Here is a 21,566-nt window from a genome sequence, read left to right as displayed (position 1 = left end):
GGGAACTTGTGATGAGGATTGTTTTTACTATTACTTGACATTTTATAATTTAAACAGTTAAATTGCATGTCCCTGTAAAAACAATGTACTACAGACCCACAACATACGGCACATTGTTCTTGATTATAGTAATGCAGCTTTGTGAATGTTATACGGGGTTTTTGACCTTCACTGTGTTCAGAAGTTCAGGCTCAGCTCTCTGAGGGCTGATGAGTGATGGGAGAGTAAAGATCATGCAGGGACAGATATCAGTAACTGTAACTGAGTTCCCATGTGTGGAACACCCAGCTAAAACTAATGCAGTCTAATACAGCAGTCACGGAATTAAATCCTCCCCGTCAAATGAATGAACACCTCTTTAACACAGTTTAAATAAAAAAGGAAAAAAATGATTAGACTGGATTTGTATTAGACTGCATTACTTTTAACTAGGTGTACCTAAGACATAGACAATTGAATGCATGTGTGTGTGTGTGTGTGTGTGTGTGTGTGTGTGTGTGTGTGTGTGTGTGTGTGTGTGTGTGTGTGTGTGTGTCTCGTTGAGAGAGTCTGAGAAGGGTGAATCAGTATCAGTCAGTGTCGCTAAACACTGCAGTCTCTGGCTCGGTTACACACACACACACACACACACACACACACACACACACACACACACACACACACACACACACACACACAAACACAAACACAAACACAAACACAAACAGAGTGGTGCAGGATACATAAATTAGAGGAGTAATCAAAGGCAGACAAAAGCCACAGTTCTTGAGTCTGTGGGCTCACCAGGACACAGTCTGACATACACACCCAGCCACTCTCTCTCTATTCCAGTGAGCAGTGGTTTCTACCAGCCAAGCAGTAGTCTACAGAGGGTAACAGAGAGAGAAAAGGACGTAAATAAGAGGAAAAGATGTGGAGAGAGAGCGGATAATTTTTCAAACAGCCCCTTCACTTCCCTCCTCTGCCTAGAGGCCCTCTCTTACAACTTCCTCTTCCTTTTTTATTTAAAAAATAGTTCTGTCTAGACCAGAGAGACAAAGGAGTGGAGATAAACTCCCCGAGCTCGCTGGCTATGACTTCCTGTTTCATTTGCCCCTCTCTTTCTTCTGTTCATTTTCTCCAGAGTACATCCACTGAGAAAGGGGCTTTTGTGGGAGCTTGTGCTAAGGATCCAAAGCTTAAAAAAAAAATAATAAAAAATTTTTTTTGGGGGCTGCATACTGCATTAATGTTTTATGAAATGGAGATGACTAGCACCCATAAGAATTTAATAATAACATGTTTAGCGCTGACATTATAATGTACAATGATTAAATGTCTGTTACAAGTGCACTTTAAAGAGATGGACTTATTTCTGGGGTGATGGGAGATGGTTCTGTATGTTTGCGTGGTTCCACCTTCTCCTTCTTTTCCCCTCTGTCTCTCTCCTGGGGAAGAGCTGTAAAAAACTCAGCTCTTAAAAGCTTTCATCTCTGTCTAAATCCAAACCAGTCTTCCATTATTTATTTATCTGCCAGAGACTAGAAATATCCCAAAACATCTGCCCGTCTTGACAAGATGAACCTCGGCCTTGCGTTGGGTCTCTGGGCATAGCAGTCACACACACACACAAACAAACACACACTCACTCACAAATAAATGGGCAGATGAGCACAAAAGTGTTAGAAACTGAGATTCACACACATACACACACTGGGGCACATATACTGTACACTATCAGTAAATGACTAGGACTGTGCTCAGCCGTCCAGGTAATGCACCTGTACTGAGGCACCTGATAAATCCCTGAATGCTGTAGTCTTATCTGCCTGGACCAGATTGAAGAACAAGGCTCCAGTCTTTGTGTGTGTGGCTTCGTCTGTCTGTCTATTCGTCACCTCTGTGTCTGTCTCGGTGTCTGTCTCTCTGTCTGCTTTCTGCAGTGCTTGAGTCTGCAGTCTGTCTTTCCTGCCACCGTTAATCTCCTGTTGAAGTTGATAGGCTATAAACTCTCCTCATTATGGATGATCTCTCGCGTCCTCCTGTTCCTTCGCTTTCCCTCCCTTCTTTTTATTTCCTTTGAAATGTCATTTGGTCGATGCAGGACTACTAGTCTTTCAAAATGTAGTTGAGCTTAAAGGTGCACTAATCAGTATTTTTATACCAACAATAGGTCAGATGACAAGTTGTAATATGAAAGGCATCACTTGTAGTGATGAATTATCACTTGACTCTGAAGTTCTCTTCAGCTCTATGGAGTGTTTTAGCATCTTTCAGCTTGCTGATCTCATCAGCTTTGTTTCCAGCAGTAGCAGCTGTGAAAAAGTTCTTAATGCCCATTTCACACTACCTGCCCAGCATCAAATATCAGACAAAGTTGGCAACTGGCTGGTGAATATAGTTTAACATTTTGGAGTGAAAGAACCAGACTAGAGCTAAAAGAGGAGAGAATATTGGACTTAACATTCATCAGGTGACAAAGACATGACTCTCAATGAATGCTAATGTTGCTCTGTGTCTGCTGGGTGTCTGATTAAGCAACAATTTGCTAACATGTTAGTCATATCAACTTTATGTGGTGATAATATGTCATCATTGCCTTTACAGCTCGTTCTTCTGTCCCCCATTTGCCAAAAGATTCAATTATCAATTGATATTGTTCAAAAGTGTCATTTCAGGACAATCACTCTATGTACCATGGTCCTGGAACCTGGACTATACACTCACTTGGGCATCGATTAAATTCATTACGGGAAAATGGGATGTTGAAAATACGAACTCACTGGATGGTAAGCAAGTCTTCTCAGCAAAAAAAAATGTGTTAAGTGAGTGTAAAGTATCTAAAGATGTAGGACATAGTGATACATAGTGTGACAGTTCTGGACCAGGGCAAGGTGAAACTGCCGTTCATCACACACCTGAACTGGGCTGCGGTTGAGTTGGTTGCTGAGGTTTTATGACCCTATCTGCTAATTGCCTTGCAAATCAGCTAAATTTATGCCTTTAGTTCCTTGCAAATTAGTTTGATGTAGATTTATCCCCCTCAGCCTTTAGGCCTCACTATGCCATCCTGCCTTGACCTTCAGAGAGGATGGAGGAATGCTTCACTGAAGTTATTTTTGGCCACGTTACATAATAAGTCTCTCTTTCTGTCTCTTCTCATGAAGTGGTATGATACTGCACAGCTGGCAGGCCAGTCAGCTCTGAAGTACTTATTGTGGAGAGATATTTAAGGATGTTTTAGCTCTAACAATCAGCTGTCAGCCGGTCATAAGAATATTAAAAAACTTTTGCTATTGTTGAAGGAAGCTACAATACACTAACTGTGTGCCTGAGTGCTGCATCGCTTCAGTTTTTGAGCAGTTGGAAAGTCTGAGTTTTACCAGGTCGGTAGAGGCAGACAAACCATCTGGGGATGTGGAAGTTTTCCCAGTAGTCCAGTCAAACTGTGACCCAGAGGTGGTTCCAGTAAACACAGAAAGTCTCATGCTGCCTTAGATTAACCAACCAGCTTGATGACTACATTCTGCATAAACTAAGACAGTGCAGACTTAAGAAATTAACATCATACTGCCTTTTTAAAAAATTAATAAAACTCAAAAATCACAACTTGACCTCACCTGAACAAAGTATGCAATGGAATAAATACTATCTAAAATAGACAGCTAGGAATACCTTCAACCCCCAGGTTGCTGAAATGTGATATGGACAGAGCTTAGAAAACTTGCCTACAACTGATGATAAAAGTAAGACTGCAATAACGATCATTTGCGTTATCGATTAATCTGCCAGTTATTTTCTTAAGAGAAAATGGTTAAAAAAAAAAAGGCCTGACACAATTTCCAAAAGCTCAAGGTTAAATCACTGTGTCGCTTGTTTTATCTAGACAACAGTAGTTCTCACAGTTTAGTTCTCACCCCTCTATCTGTGGGTTCATCTCATTCACCCCGGTGTGTTAGATTGTTTTGCTGCGTCCAAAGCCCTGCCTGTTGACTTTATTACTCTGGAGGAGAGAGGAGTATAGGAGAGAAGAAGAGAGCTGAGAAAAAGGGCCAAAAGGATAGAAGTGTGAAGTAGAAAGTGGAGAGAAGAGATGTGGTATCACACCTGAGAGGAGAAGACCAGAGAATGAAATAAATGAGGGAAGGTGCTGAGAGAGGAGAGGAGGACGTGCCCTCCTCCCTGTTGTCCTCTGGGCTTTGGCTTGATTGCTTTCTCTCTGACTTGGAAGTCGAGGTGGAGAAGGATGGAGAATATGGCCACAGCCCAGGGGGTCAGTCAGCAGAGAAGACACTCAGGTGTTAATTTGCACCTTGATTCACACCTCCAGCATTCCATCAGAGAGCCAGAAATCTGCAGACCTGGCAAGATGATAGCCCTGTCACCTTTGATCAGACCTAGCGATCGCATAAACCATCCCTGCCATCTACAGCATAAGACTTTGCTGCTGCTGCTGATTGGATCCAAAACCCCCTCCCGCTTCTATCCCTCTCTCCCTCTCTCTCTCATGTTCTGACTCAGCCAAGATACCTCTCTTGTCCTGTCACAGGCTGCTGAACCCTCTTATAGGAGCCCCTTGTCCCAAAATGTGCCAAATGTAATAAAAGTGTGATAGCACTTGGCTCCACGTCTGGTCCTGGCACCAGAGCACCAAGAAGGAAATTATGTTTCCGAGTTAAATTGGTTTCCTGGCATGTGATAAGTTGGGGTGAATTTTTAATCCATGACCTCATGAAAATATGTCAGTCTCCCAGCTGCTATCGTTTCTCCCATCCTGTCACCTTCCTCTCCCTCCCTGTTCCCACCTGCTTCTTGCCCCCGTGTCTTTCTTCTGGCTACGCTGTTCTTAAAAAAGCAAAAGATAGCAGGTGTGGGACACCTTTGCTCCTAAACCAATTACCTCACCAGTGTATAATCCTACCCAACCTCACCTCTCTTCCCACTCAGTCCTTTTCACTCCCTGCCACTCTCACTCGCTCACCTCCACCCACGCAATTCTTTTTTTCTTCTTTTTTTTCCATTTCTTTCCTCCGTCCCTCCAGCCCTGTTAGGTTCCATGGCTCACCAATTACAGCAGCAGTAGGCAGCTAGCTAAAGTTACTCCCACAGGCAGTTTCCAGGTGTGCAGGAGGCATGCAGCTAACTGACATGACACAGGGCGTTCTCCCAGCCACCCCACCACCTGAGGGAGTCTGGCCAGCCAACGTATGACTGTGGAGAGTTGTAGGGTCTTGGTTTAAAAGTATGTTAATTCGGGTGTAAAATGGACTAATGTGGGGTTTTGAGAGCTGTGTGTTTGTCTGTGCGTGTGTGTGCGTGCGAGAGAAAGAGAGTTGTTTTGTTTTTTTTCTCCTGAATGCAACACAAGGGCATAGGTTTGGTTTCAGAAGTGGGGGTGGTGGTTTTTACATTGCAGGAGCAACTGTCTCCATGCCTGCCAGCTCTCTATTTCTTCTCATCCGACGTACAGAAATTCAAGACACTTTAGCAAGTACACTGAAACGTTTTGTAATATATGTTTCATGTCAATTGGAAGAAGATTTTTGTCTTTCACATATTAGCAATAGAAATTATTGAATAGTATACTAAGATAAAACAGAAGCAGAGGAATAAATTGAATTCTGTCATAAAACGATCATGAATGAAATAAAAAGTATCAACTCCTACAATGATATACAGTAAATGAAATTCTCAATCTGCCTTTTCTCTGCATCATTTTCAAGGTTGAGTCTGGCAGTTGTCACCTCCCAGCAACATCTGCGTATCTTCCTCTGTCAAGATATTCCTCCGGTCGGCCGGTAGTCGCAGAGATTAACAAATATAGGGAGGGATGGCTGACTTTTATTTGTCTGTCAGTCTCCTCCTGCATACACTCGCCTTCTATGGCTGATGTCAGATAGAGAAGGTGCTGCTGGGAAGGCGTTGCAGGGCCCTGCCATTAAACAAAAATTAATCCTGACGTGGATAGCTAGAGGCGAGGCAGCGGAAGTGAGGGGAAATTGGACCAAACCTACGCATCAGACACCAGACAGTTACATGTGTGGACGCCCGGTCAACATGTTAAGAGCTGCTTCATACTCTCGTGTACATGCACAGGCATCCTCGCGTGTCCCTCTGCTCTCAGCCAATCAGCTGCCGTCCGCTCAGGAGCCAACCAGGAGCAAGGATGATTGTCGGAGGGACTGTGTCAAAGTCAGTCATATCCTGTGAGGCAAGGCTGCATTAAAATTCATACTGAGCTGAAGCACCAGTCTGAATACTGATCAGGGCACAAGTCCTGTCTTGGAGCACATTGAGGGAAAAGGGCATTTTTACGTACAGTAGGTATCCACACTTGTGTCCCCTACATAATTATAACTGTAGAAACACCTCATGGCTGATAGCAGCAGCAGGCTGAGAGAAGAAAAGTAAAGGAAGATAAATAGAGGAGAGTGGGAGACAGAAAGAGAAAACAGAGTGTGAGATCCCGTTATACAAGACTGTTGTGTCTCTGATGTGGTGCTGGAGCCATGATAAGAGGGAAGACAGTGACAGAATATCTATTTATGACGGTGTATGTGGGCAGATGTGGGCATGTAACGATATGCTGTTGCTATTTTTTCCTCTGTACATTATGTGTGTGAAAACATGTAAATCCCTTGTAAATTCAGTATTTACAAAAAGAAAAAAACACTGTAGATACGCTCTCATTTCCTTTTCTTCGTATATTTTTATAAATAGATGCCCACAGCTGATAGAGAACATAATCAATAATAATCTCATAACCCATACATGGTATTTGCTAATAGATGTTTGTCGGGAATTTAAACAAATTGGCAAGTCTGACTTTGTGCTGATGGAGGCAGTATATTTGGTTTCAATCAATTTGAAAGGTTAAGCTAATTCATAGGTCTAGAACTGGGCAATAATTCAATATTATCATTTAGCCTCTTTCACTTGTATGGAATTGGGATGATAAGATCACATCTTGTCATCATTTTACAAATTTCTATTGTTCCAAAATTAGTGACTCAGTGATTCCAAGAAAGTTTTACTTATAAACTAACAAAATAAGCGTATTTATTATTGTATTTTACTTACCAGTTTGTTTAATGTATTACATAACAGTGGGACACAGTTAAGTGCATTGAACACCAAGTTGACCATTTTAGAGATGAAACAATTCTGCAACAGTATTGTTAACCAATTAATCATTTATATTGGTTATATTGGTTTCAGCTTCTCACATTTGAATATTTGCTGTTTTTTGTAGTCCCCTATGACAGAGAAAACTGGTTTTGGACTGTTGGTTGGATTTAAAAAAAAAGACATTGTCACATGTAACCATGGGTTCTGGGAAAACATAATTAGTCATTGTTCACTACATTCTGACTTTTTTATAGATTAACCGATTAATTGAGAAAATAATCAGATAATGAAATCAATGGTTTGTTGCAGACCTAGACTATTTTATGTAAGAAAAATCAGATGCACAGATAAGTAAAATAAAAGAAAAAAAACTTTAAAATGACTAGAATATTATAAAGTACAGTAGATGTTCACAATGTATATCAAAAATGTAGCATGAACACAGAATGTACTAACGACAGAATACATATTAACTATTAAAATGTACAGAGACAAAAATAGTCACAAATAAAATGAGGAGACAAGGAAGTTGAAATGAAAAAATTATACAAAAATTTAATTGAATTTTACATAGATTTGTCATATTTTGTTGTATCATTGCTGGAAAAATATTCTTTTTTTAAATGACTTCAGCCATAGCAACCAGCACTAGGATAGGATTTAAATCTGATATTCATTTTCATATGGTTTTATCTACAGTTGAACTCTGTGCCCTGCACCTGTGATCAGTGTAACATTATACTCCCTAGTAACTGAAAGCTCTTAGGGGTAGGTCCATTTTAGGCAAACTTTTTCTTTCCAGAATCACACATGGATATGTTTGGGTGCATGTTAATACACTGTCAGTCCCGATTTGACTGGAATTTTAGATTAAAGTGACCTTAATCCTTCACCTGACTCAACCCAATACTCCCCTGGCATCTCAGCGAGAGAGAGAGAGAGAGAGAGAGAGAGAGAGAGAGAGAGAGAGAGACTTATCGCATTGATTGCCAGACATGAATTAATGTGTTTGTGTGGTGACGTTCAGAGGAGACAACGGAATCAACGACTGAACTCATGACCTGCTTGGATTGGGTGGGAGAACGCAGACAGAATATCCAACTTAGTCTTTTTTTAATTGTTTGATTCCATCCCACTAATTCCATTTAAATTCCTCACTCTTCCAACACATGAAGTATTTCTGCAAATTAAATGTCTCTGCGAACACATGTACTCACTGTTTACTCCAGTTTGAATCTGACTAACAGCCAAAAGGATAGTCTATATTTACTTTTGTACTTGAAGTGGCTGTGAATACATTTTGAACATGTATAAAAACTGTAATTTTTCAACAGCACAGGAGTGTAGTTAACATATTCCATGTGTCCCTATTTTACATGAAATGGATGAAATCCAGCCATCTCTGCCCAGACTAAGATTAATTAGCTGCAGTCGTTCTTCTCCTGCTGTACAACACTGTCAGTGGGGTCTGAGCCAAACATATGCACAATCACATATGTACATACACTTGCACATTCACATACACACACACACACACACACACACACACACACACACCAAATCAACAAGTGGTCCTTGAGCCTCTGTTGAGTCAGCTTCTAAGGAATCAACATCTAGCACTTTGGCTTTTCCCCTTGAAGTTGGTCCTCAGAGACAGAGAGAGAGAGAGAGCAGTGTGGCAGCATGACACAGAGCAGGAAGAGAGAAAAAGAGCATCACAGACTACGAGAGAGAGAGAGAGAGAGTGAGAAAGTGAGAGCACAAACAATAACTGTGACTGTTGCCACCTCAACACTGTACAAGAAAGATCAATTAAACAAAGTCAAATATCTCTCCCCCAGTAATCCTCTGTGGCTCCTCTGTTCAAAGATCTGTTGGAAAACTGTGAATTGTCCAAGTGAGAGCCGAGTGGACCGGGCCTGCACTCATTTGTAGTGAAAGTTATATTTACACTCAAACACTGGAAGTGTCCTCAGTGCAGGTGTAGCTCATACGCACAGACAATAGAAAACAGAATTTATTTGGACAGCAAAATACGGACCTGAGAGAAACACAGCAGTGGGACAGTACTAGTGGGACAGCTCTCACATATATATCCAGTTTTCAAAATCTTACTTTATGACCTTGCACCAAATCTGAATGTTTTTTGCTTAAACAAAATGTATGATCACATACTGTCAACTGTATATTACTCATTTATGAATTAGGATCTTTGCCGGCAGTTATTTTTTTCCCCAAATCTAGTCTCTACATAATGCTGTCCTCACACCAAATATACAAGTTTAGGCTGTAGAGCATGATGTGAAGAATTAAAATCCTCCAAAAAGGCTAACCTACAGTGAGACGGACCACACCAGAGGGTAAACAATAGCAGCATTGTTTGATGTATTTTACATATATTAGAGTAGGTTTACATGATGGAATTCAATGACACAGAAAATTAACTCACTATTTCTCAATAGCGAAATTGGTGCCATCCTAACCTCTTTAGTATTGATTAATCTATTGATTAGAGCTGTAAGAATTAATTGATTAGTCGATAAATTGAAGATTAATGCACAAATCCATTAATCGCAAATAAACAGTGTGAAGTTCCAGCTTCTAACTTATAAATATTTAATGCTTTTCTTTGTCTTTTGTGATAGTAAACTAAATATGGCTGGGTTTTCAGCTGTTGGTCAGACAAAGCAACCGATTTGAAGATGGTACCTTGGGCTTAAGGAAACTGCCAGTTTGGTACTATTTTCTGACATTTTATCGACCAGTCGATTAATCAAGAAGATAATCTGCAAATTAATCTATTATGAAAATAATCATTAGTTGCAGAATCACTGTTCTGTGAAAAATGCTCTTCATTATTTTCTAGAGTCCCAGTGACATTTTAATTTTTTTTTGCCTCCAACCAACAGTCCAAAACCTAAAGCTATTCAGGATATAAAGCAGCAAATCCTTACATCACTTAAGAAGCTGGAGCAAGAAAATGGTAGGCATTGTTGCTTGATAACTAACTTAAATGATTATGAAAATTGCTGGCAATTCTTTTTCTGTAGAGTTACTAATTGTTTCAGCTTTATCATTGGAGGAGTGTAGTGGTAGTCAGCGTATTTGGGGGTCAAAGTCCCGTTTGCTTAAACTTTCGCTGCTCACGAAAGGCAACCACACTTAACATTGAAAATAATGGCCTTTGCTCTGGGCTATGTTGCTTTGCAAATGCAATATCTCTGCCATGCTACACACGATGCACTTTTGCAAGTCATTTTGAACATCAATCATATGATGATCACGGGTAGTGCAATAAATGTATCCATTATAGTAAAACACACCCCTTCGTTGGTTTATGACCGAGTTACACTCATGCCAATCAAGACAGAGTGTATAAAGTATGAGTTTCAATATATTCACGATAAACTGCTGCTTCCATTAAAAAACTAGAGAAGAGTGTAGATTGAGTATTTTTGTTTTGGAGAGGATTTAGAAGACGATCACATGCTCAGTGAGCAGTAAAGCTCTGGATTTTGACCATAGATAGCGAGAGGCTTTGATAGTGAGAGCCATTGTTGGACGGATCCCACCAGATTGAAGGAGGATAAGCTGCTTGGGGAGATGCGGTTGGAGCAAAACTCTTTTGGGCACTGTCATTATTCCAGAAAGTGGGTATCCATCATTCTTTCAATGATGGAGTTTTAATTATTGGACGATGAGGAGAAATGGGCTGTGAGGAGATAAGTGATAGGATAGAGTTGTCTTTGGGGCATTAGCCCTTCAGATATACAACACTGTGTGTGTGTGTGTGTGTGTGTGTGTGTGTGTGTGTGTGTGTGTGTGTGTGTGTGTGTGTGTGTGTGTGTGTGTGTGTGTGTGTGTGTGTGTGTGTGTGTGTGTGTGTGTGTGTGTGTGTGTGTGTGTGTGTGTGTGTGTGCGTGCGCGCACGCATTTGAGATCACTTGTCCCTTTGATCCCTTAAGTAGTGCACTGTTTGTGTGCTCACATACAATACATATGTGTCTGAAAGACTATGTCGGGGTGTATGTGCTGTGATCCTTGAAAAACACTCATTCACCTTGTGAATGTTTTTCCCTTTTCCATTCATAGCAAACACTCCATAGGGTCATCTATAGCAAGAGGTAAAAAGAGCTTTCGGACACTTAGGAAGCATCTTCATTTTTTGCAATCACTTGCAGGTGTAGTGTTGCATAATGCAACACTAGTGTTAGTTCAGTTCAAGAACTTAAGTCCACTTGCATTAGCCCATTGTCAGCTGTTTCCTTCATGCTTAACTGGCACACACTCATTTTATCCTGTTTGGCTACCAGCTGACTAGTAACATCCCACCATATTCATGCAGGTTTACAGTGTGGTCATTACAGCCTGACACTACAAAGCTGCCACAGCTTTCTTCACTACCCCAGTCTCCTACTTACGCGCTATATTTATGGTATTGTTGAGGATTATTTCTCTCACAATCCCCGTTGCTGCTTGGATCCTGTAAGAGCTCACTGAAAGAGCAGAGCCTTTTCCACCATAACTAACTGTATAACTGTATATTATGTGGATAATGTACTTTTCCTATGAATTGTCAATTCCTTGATGTAAGTGTTTCTCACTGAAGTCATGTACTTAGTTATTTAAGGTGTATTTATTCAGAAAGTCTCACAGAGATCATCACACACAGACACACTAATTAAAACAATTACAAGCATTCACAATATCAACAAGTAGAACTTTAACATCCCTCCGGGGAAATAATGCATCTAACTTCAATTGAGGTTTGCAGTTCATTTAAGTGGTTTCAGTTATTACAATATTCATTATGGTTTGCTCTGTATATTATATTTTCAATTAAATAATTGTTTAGTCTATAAAATGTCAGGAAAAACTGAAAAAGAGCCCAGAGATCTTGATCTTTCTTCAGATCAGTGGTCTAAAACACAACAATATTTAATCTGAAATTATATAAAATTTAGAAAAGAAGTAAATCCTCACACCAGAGAAGACCCAGAAGATTTGACATTTTTCTTAAATGACTTAAATGATTACATCATTTTTTTTTTCATCATTAATTCAGTTATTGTCCTTTTTGTCAGTTTTCATTCCAAGCTTTTTACACTTATTTTATTTAAATAAAATATACAGAGTAAATGCAGGAGTTAGGTAGCAAATAGGGAGCGTTTTTTTAAAAATCAGTCCATGTTTAAATGCATACATTAGTGCATACGGTGCATTCTGTGTTCACCTGTTCATCTGTGTTCATAGATGTTTATCTCATCTCTGCAGTATACTACAAGCCTGATATTATTATACTGCATGTCTTGTTTCATAGAGGCCTATCCTCCTCACATGGTCTGAAGAGGCAGAAATAGTTTAAAACAAACAACGAAATAATCCACGTGTTCTGAAAACCCTCTGTAGGATGCTCTCGCCTCCCTTTTAACGGCTGTGTATGTTTCAACCTGCGGGTCAAAGTGAGCTGAACCTTAAGTGGAGCAGAAGCTTTTACGTTTTACAGCCAGACACATAAGTGTGTCTCTCTCTCTTTCCTCTCCCTCTGTCCCTCTGCGGGTTCCCATTTCAGGTCCGGCTGCCTCGTCTTTGTCTGAGCCCATATCTTGCTCGCTTTACTGTTTGCTTTCGGCCCATCTCTCTGCGTCTTTCTCCATCTTCTCATCAACACCCTCGTTCTCTTACTTTCCAACTCTTTGCATTAACCTCTCCCCTGCCGGCTTCTTTCTTTTCCATCTGTGCTCTTTTCGTGCTCCGAATCTTCACGCTTGGCCCCTTTTCTCAGTCTGAGTGGCCCTATTGCTCTGTCTCTGTAGAACAGTGTGCTGACTGTTAGCAGTGCCCCGACGTCATGGCACATGGTTGCGGCATCCTGACTATAAATAACTTGGTCTCGCGGTGCTCGGTCCAATACAGGACCAAGAGCCAGAGGGAGAGCAATCTGCCGTCTCCCTCAAGAGATGCTCGAAGGGGAAGCCGCAAATAAGACAGCTTACTCTGCGCCGCCTTCACCACCGAGACCTTCATTGTACTTGGTGAATAAAGTGACTAGATTTAATTATTTTTCTAGACAAGGGCAAACGTCTGGTCCGGAAGCAGTTCAAGTACTAAGGCTAATCAGACGTTAAGGCCCCAAACAGTGAGGTGCAAAATAACAGACAGTATTCTCCCCGAATCCACATGAGGCTGTGGTGGGTTGGCGTGGTTACAGCCTCCGTAATCAACTGCATCAAATCAAGTCAGACTCAAATATGTGTTTGGTTTGTCGCTGTTTTCAATGTGTGCCGTGTAGTTTTAGTTAGTGCTTTATTTTTATTTTAGACGTGTTTAAGAATGTGAGGGATTGCTTAATAACTTTTCTTGAAATATTGGTCACTTTCGAAAGGCTCGATTGACAACAGTGAACCAAACTTTTCAGTCGAGCTGTTGCATTGTTTTCAGTATACTGATTGATTTACACTTTTACATTGGATTCAGGTCAGTTTCACACCTGTACATTGGATCATTTCATCTGGACTACAGAAAAAAATATTACACATTGATGCTTTTTAATTCTGGTCCATTTCTAGAGACTGTGTGGTCAGTATGTCTCAGTATCTTTTGTAATGAGTAAATTTGAAAATTCACGGAGTCGGGCACAAGCACGACACACCATTATTTTAACTTCTTTTCACTTTGATTGATCAGGCTAAATCATTGCACTTACATAGTCACAAGTGTTGCCATAGTAAATAAAGGAAATAAAGAATCTGCTCGTACAGCTCCATTATAAGACCATTATAAATATTTAATGGTTGTTTAGTTTTTCAATTCATGCTAAAATCCCATATGACTATTAAAGCCTGACCAATAGGGATATTTGGAAGTTTTGAAAATCTGATGATACATGCAGCAGTGTATATCAGCCAATGGTACTGAAATTTTACTGTTGATTAATCAACTTATCAGTGCGCTCTGGTGGACAAACTACAGTATATAATGGAGACACTGTCTCTTGTTACCTCAAACCTAATTTGGCATCTCTATAATGCAGTTTTCTTGCCACTCATCCCCTGTTATATACACCGATAACAATATATCTGAAAAAAGCTAATATTGGCCAGTACATCAGACTGGATGATTTATCGGTTTAGCTCTAATTAGGATGATAAAATCCTGTGGTTGGTTTGTTTTATTTTCACACCACAAACAAACAGCCCTCAGAGGTCACTTGTAACACGACTGAGACCCTCCTTTTCTGGCTCGATCCAGTTCTTAGTAAGAGTTCGACAGTTTTCGCTCCTGCCTAAAAATTCCGAAATACTGGACAAATGCACCAGAGTCATAGAGCTGCTTCAACACTATGAAAGACAAATCTGTATAATGCTTTTTTTTTTCTTTTTTAATAATTGAGGATTACTTGATTACCTCAATTAATCATGTTTGCCTTCTCTTATTCCCTGTCTAATAAAAAGCAACATGAACAGTGTGGATTAGATTTGCACTGGCAAGTGTTTGCTGGATTACAAAGTGCAAAGTCATTCCCACAACCATAAACAACAAGATTGCTGAGCCTTTCTTCAGTCTCCTCCATTTTCTCTTCCCTATAAACAAACATATCTGCACCAGAAATATGAGGTTGAACAGACCAAGCAGCCAACGCTGCAGCTCTCTCTTCTTTGTACTTACATTCCTGAAGGGTGCAAACCATTTTAACTTCATGATTCAACAGGACCCTCTATAGACCTGCAGAGCCACCACAGGTGTCTAATGCAGAAGCACAGTTAAGCCACTGTAATTCTGGCAACAGCACAGACAAAGGTATTTCTCACCTCAATTATGTGTATTGCGATAAGAACCTGTAGTTCTAACCAGTTAGTGGGTTTGAAGCTTACCAGAAACAAAATCTTGTTAAAAATGTTTTAAAAAGTTTTAAAGGTGCAAAACTTCCAACTTCTGTTATCTCTGACCACAGAAACCACTGCTTGTGATAATTACTCAAGACTTCCTGTGGCTCCTTCATAATAAACAAGTTAATTTGCTGGAAGGCTTTTACTGGCTTTTTGAGGTTAGCTCATCCTCTCCGTTCTCTAATTTTTTTTGTCCCTGTGTTTTTATGCTCAACTTTTGTTTCATTAACTGTTTCACGTAAAGGACTTAAAGAGTCTATTTAGCGATGCACATGGTTGGAGTGGAGCAGTCCAATTGAAAATGGATTGACGAACATCTGAAGTTGTCTGTGATCCATTTTCAAGCCTCAAATGGAAATCAATGAGCTTTTCAACGGTTTTGTAGAATGTCCAATCAATAAATTTCCCAGGAGTTGGATGCTGTCCCACTGAAATGATTTGTTTTGGAGATTTGCCCTGTGCCTTTGACTGTGAACATGCTGCCACCTAAATAACATCAGACTCTTTCTACCCTTCGGTGTTTTGAAGGTAGAAAGCTGCCGTGTGTTTGAACATTTCTTACTGTTTCTCTATTCAAACTTGTGATCCCATCGTTTGTCAGTGTAGCGACAATCTGATTGAGCTGTTCCAGTTTACTTTCTTCCTGTGGCCATATGGAATATATAGCACTGCACATATTGTGAGTGCACACTCCATTAGGTATGGTCCTGTTTCTCTGCACACTATGGATGCTTTATGGAGACGACAAGCCTCCCCTCCTTTTCTGGCAGACTACCTCTGGTTTTAGTCCTCTGTCTGTGCGTCTCTTTGCTTGAACAATAGATTAATAAATAAATAAATAAATAACCATCTTTTCAAAAGTCAGTCAGTTCTTGTAAGTTGTTGTTAGCCCATAAAAGGGTTATCCTGGCACGAAGAAACTCTTATCTGGCTCTTGCATTTTGATTTCTGCTGTTGTGCCCTTTGTGGTCTGCTTTGTTTCAGTACAGTCTAAAAGTGGAGTTTGTGTGTGTGTGTGTGTGTGTGTGTGTGTGTGTGTGTGTGTGTGTGTGCGTGTTTGCGTTTCTTTCAGGCGACAGTAACCCCAAGGAGAGCAGCCCCTTCATCAACAGCAGTGACGCCGCCGCAGAGAAGAGCCAGCAGTATGACGGCAAGCACATGGCCTTGTTTGAGGTACAGTCCAATATTTTACAAAAACACTGTTTTTTAAAAACACAAAATCAGGCATGATATTAAGAAGCAGGATACACTCATTCTCACAATTCAGTGATTGAACAGGGGCTCCGACGTCGATTAATGAGGGTAATTACTGTGTGAAGGGCATGTGGGGACCTTAGGTTAATACAAGCAAATCTCACACTGCTACAGGAGAGAACTTCAACGAAGCAATTTTCCACAGCTCTGCAAAAATGTATTTACATTACGTTCTCTGTGGGATTTGTAGAATAAACAAGAAAAAACAAAGCAAACTCAGCCAGTGAACATTTTATCATGTAAGCACTTTTTTTTCTCTTCCAAACGGGTTCAGAATTCGCCAAAGCTGGGTAGCACAGTACCTGAAATAGTTACTGATCCTCAAGTGATCTACTGAAACACTAATCAAGTATTTAATTTGATAGATATCAGTTGACTGGCTGAAAGGGTTCAAACAATGTTGAAAACACTGACTCCGGCCTTCCTGTCCATGTTTGTGTCTCTGCAGGAGGAGATGGACACCAGCCCCATGGTGTCATCTCTTCTCAGCAGCCTGGCCAACTACTCCAACCTGCCCCAAGGTAGCAAGGAGCACGAGGAGGCCGAGAACAATGAGGCTGAGTCATCGCGCAAGAAACCCGTCAAGGTATTTGACAGATGACATGCTGAAATACATACATACAGCACACAGTACATACATTTATGTATTCATGCTTGCGGATATACTGTAATCAGGCATTTTGATAACACAATTTAAGTCACAGTGGATAAATTTAAGTATAATCTAAGTATATTACTCGTATGTCTTTGTTTACCAGTGGTGTATGTTGTTGCAAGATTCCTTACAAATGTATTTACAATGAGATTATAAAAAACAGTACAAGCAAAGTACAAGTGAAATGTAATCATGTCAAGCAAAGTGCAACATGGAGGCTTTTTAGTTTTTAGGGAATTTATCTGTGTTTATTTTGAACTTAAAAATATAAAATAATAAAATTCTGCTAATAAAAATCTAATTATAAAAATCTAATTACAGCATAAACAATTAGTAGTTTACTGTTTGGTTTTTTTGTGCATACTGTGATGCAGCATATTTGCATTTTCTCACCATTTTTATCTTCTCTTTTTTTTTCACTGTGATCTATTTCTTATATAAGCGAGCACACCAAATTCTGGTTGCACGAGGATGTACAATCTGGGTAAACTCTTACCAGGTCCTTTTAAACAAACAAACAAACAAACAAACAAATAAATAAATAAATAAATAAATAAAACAAGTAGCTCTAAATGTGTTGCATGCATCACAAAAGCATTAATGGTGTGTATAATCTATTTGTTAAAAAAAAAATTTGAATACACTTAAAATGTGATTGAAAGCAGCTTACTATAATCAGATATGTCTGGTATGCTGCATCTTTCCAAAGGAGTTTCCATGTTGCTACAGTACCAGTTTGATATAGTTTCATCAGACTAATGATGTTACGGGCTACAGTGTAAATAATGAGATGACAGTTTAAGCTGTCTGCACAAAAAGGTAATGTTTTTAGTTACAAAAAATGATTCCTTCTTGAACAAATTATTAAAAGCATCTTACACCAATCCTACTCCCTCCTCAGTATGACGCAGAGTGTACATAGATGAATCACTGTCCTGCGGATTCACATTTGCTGCTGTAATCTTGTTTATGGTGTCCTCTGGACAACTTGTCCACCTGAGGAAGGTTGTTACGTTTGTTGCCAAGAGAGGGTCATTAAGTGGTACCAGATATAAATTTGTACTTTCCATTAGATTACATCACGAATCCTTAATAGCACAGTTTGTGATTTTGTTAACGCACTCACTGGGGAGCCAGAAAAAGTCCACCAGTTTTGCAAGTTGTCAGTCCTTTTTTGTTGATATTATAAATGCCCTGTTTGTGGTACTGGATTGCATCTTAAATGCCACTCACTAATGATTTCCCTCCGCATCATCCCTGGGTATATTTTCTGCTGTTGGGTGTTGAGATGCCAGCAGGAAGGAGTTTACTTTCCAGCTCCACAACGAGTTGTAATATAGCAAAGGTGAAATGAGAAGAGATGCTGATAATGATGATGATGATGACGACGCAAATATTGAAAGGCGTTATGTCAAATTATTGTGACAGACTGGTTGAAAGTGACTGATTCACATGTTCTGCTCCCTTCCTTTCCTTCACTCCGGTACTCGTTCTTCTTTCTCACCTTGAAGCAAATCACTGATGATGACCTTGGATGACAGTGTGTCTGATAGACACACTGTCTACTTTTTTCCACTGTGAATCCAGATGAGTCCTGTAGATATACAGTAGATCCTCAGTGAAAATAACATTTTAAACTGACAGTGGAGAAAAGGTTTATAGGTACAATCAACCTCATGACCATAGCGATTTAGAGAAGAATAGAATCATTTTTTGACAAAAAAAAAAAAGAATTCTCATCCCACTAGGTTTTTCTGTACATTTCAGCAACATCTTATCATTGGATAGATGTCATGGGGATGGTTTAGTCGTTTAGTTGTTGTCGACCTAATTTTTAGCCATGCAAGCGGTATGGCTCAAGGGACGAAAGTGTCAGTTGGTTGGCTCACCACTTTGATCAAGACTAAAATATCTCAACAACTGTTGGATGGATAACAATGAAATTTTGCACATAAATTCATGGTCCCCAGAGTATGAAGCCTAATGACTTTGGTGATCCGCTGACTTTACCTCTGGTGCCGCCATGAGGTTGATATTTGTGGTTTAAAGTGAAATGTCATGACAGCTGTTGGATGGATTGCCATGATATTTGGTATAGCCATTAATGCCCCGCTCAGGGTGAATTATAATAACTTTAATGATCCCTTAACTTTTGATGTATATCGATGCTAAAGTCGAAATTTTAATTTGTCCAGTACTTTGGTTTATGACCAGGAGAGGAGCCAGGCATAATACTTCTCTTACTAGCTATCCTTTTTCATTTGTTATGCTACTATTTGTGGCACTTTAATGTGAACAGCCCAGTACAGCACTATGGGCTCTGACTGAAAATGCCGTTATCCCCATTTTAAATTATATCACTCCCCTCACAGCTGGCTTTTCACTCCACCTTCCAGTGTGGCTCTTGGGAACAACTATGAACACATTTGACTTCTGACGTGGTACAACAGCAGGTCTAAAGAACTAGACCATAAACTGGCCCTTAGTCTTGTTAAAACTAAACTAAACCATCTCAGTGGTAACTGAGCAAGCTGATGTAGGCCACCATATGAGGCTAAAAGCTCCAAACAAACACAATTAGTGGAATTTTCTGTCAAATTGCTATTTCCAAAGTCAAGAATTAACTTTTCACCTCAAGAATACAAACCCAACACCTTCATAGCTTCATAAAAGTTTTTGACAAATGGCAAAAATGTACTTGACCCCTTTGGATGATGAACAGTTAAACATTAAAGCACACTAAAATGTCATATTTAAAATGTCAGCTCACCCAAATGAGCAAAAAAATACAGTACATCTTTATAGTGGTAAAAATAGTACTTGCCTCTGGTGATATATAGCCATGCCGATAGTTTTGGTTTTATTTGCACAGGTTTTCACATATCCATCTTTGAGATTTCTGCCTCCAGCCCAGTACAATTTAGATTACTTTTGAAAACACTAATAGGAACCTCTCTTTCCAGAAATAATTTCTCAGTTTAACAAGATAATCAAAAGACCTCACTGTGAACAGTTTTCACTGGAAATACTACCCTTTGAAAACACTTGACAGTGAGATCTGTGGATTATCAAGCGTAATAGGGACACTGTTTCTGAAAACTGATGGAATTTGGGTGACCTAACCTTCAAACAGGTTTTAAAGCTGCTTTCTATTATATCCTGATTGTAAAAATAATGCAGGTAGCATTTTAGCCAACAACTGTGTCCACATGGGAATTCAGCATTGTTTCAACATGTCTTCACTGTAGAACTGTTTGCTAGTAGGGCAGTCCCCCATTATCCCAGCTCTCCCAGTTGTCCCAGATGTACAGTGTATTTGTCTGGTTCTCCTTAGCTCAGCTAACCCTGGGAGCAGGTCTAACCTCCCCTCTGTCACCTCAACCCCTTCAATTCTTTAATTAGTCTGCACGCTACACCAAGCTGCTGCTTCTCCAATCAGCAGCCCATTCCACAGGCAATCTCTTTCCATCGCCATGAGAGGCTTTTCATTAAGGCAGCCTGTGGCGTTTTATCGCTCACATAGCGGCCCCTCTCTCTCCCCCTATCGCCCTCCCTCTTTGTTTCTCACTCCATTCCCTCTCCTTGGCTCTCCATCTCCTTCATCATCGGTCCCTCGAGTGAGGAAGCAAGTGAGTTGTGAGAGAGGGAGAGCGAGGCAGCGGGCTTTCTTTGTCTCAGTGTGAAAGCCAGGATTAGATATTTTGTTGGCGTGTGACACGAGGGAGAGTAGTCTGGAGGTTGCACAAGTTAAGATGGAAACCAGTCACAGCTAAGCTGCTGGTGATTTGTTCTTCTCTGAATTTATTCCTTTAACACAAGAGGCCAAGGCAGGTTTATTTGTATAGAACCTTTTGATCTCAGAGGTAATTCAAAGTGCTTCAAAAATAAATGCATTAGAACAACATTTAAAGCTGCTATTACCATTTTTTTTTTTTAAACTTTATTTTTATCACTGAATCAAATTACTTTTTTTGAAAGGGGTTGCTCATGATGAAACCCAGTGAGAATTATCACCTGATTCTGCAGTTCCCCTCAGCTCTACTGAGCATTTTAGCATCTTTCATCTCATTGTTTTGGTTTTTCGGCACACAACTTTACTGTTTCAGTTCACCGCTTTCATCGGCATTGCTTCTAGCAGCAAGCAGCTGATTTCATCAAAAAGGTCTAAAAATCCACTTTACAAAGTACCAAAAAACAAATACTGTAGACAAAGTTAGTAACTAGCTGGTCAACATAGTGGAGCATTGACCCTATGAAGAACCAGATATTTCCATCAGGAGTTGGTGGAAACCAAAACAGATTTAAAAAAGAGTGACTATTGGACTTTGGACCAGTTGGACAGAAACATGAGTCAAAATGAATGATTATGTTTCTCTGTAGCTGCTGGATTAGTAAATAGGCAACTCTTTGCTGACACTTTAAGCATATCAGTAAGGTGGTAATATGTCAGGGCAGGTTTAGAAACACAGTGAAGAGCTAAATAAATTGAAATACAAATAAAACAAAAAATAATACACTGAAGATAAATTTTCAGTGCAGTTACAGTGCAATAATAAGTTGCTCCAAATGCAATAGAAGAAATAAAATTGCTGTAGAGAAATTAATTAATCAAAGTTTTCTATTTAGATTTGAAAGTGACTAATGCCGGGACACATTTAAGA

General features: G+C 39.8%; 1 protein-coding gene across 4 annotated transcripts in view; it reads left to right on the top strand.

Moving 5' to 3' along the window:
* slc12a5a (solute carrier family 12 member 5a) overlaps window positions 1–21,566 on the top strand; it is a 171,164-nt gene that overhangs the window by 102,137 nt on the left and 47,461 nt on the right. For all 4 annotated transcript variants that reach the window (XM_040115505.1, XM_040115503.1, XM_040115502.1 and 1 more), the window contains 2 exons: window positions 16,069–16,169; window positions 16,699–16,836. In XM_040115505.1, the coding sequence (XP_039971439.1) occupies window positions 16,069–16,169; window positions 16,699–16,836 (239 nt within the window). The remainder of the gene's footprint in view (window positions 1–16,068; window positions 16,170–16,698; window positions 16,837–21,566) is intronic.

Source organism: Xiphias gladius, chromosome 21, assembly GCF_016859285.1.
Source record: "Xiphias gladius isolate SHS-SW01 ecotype Sanya breed wild chromosome 21, ASM1685928v1, whole genome shotgun sequence".
In the NCBI taxonomy this organism is placed as follows: Eukaryota; Metazoa; Chordata; class Actinopteri; order Istiophoriformes; family Xiphiidae; genus Xiphias; species Xiphias gladius.
Note: the sequence above shows the minus strand (reverse complement) of the source record. Positions and strands in the feature narration are given on the sequence as shown.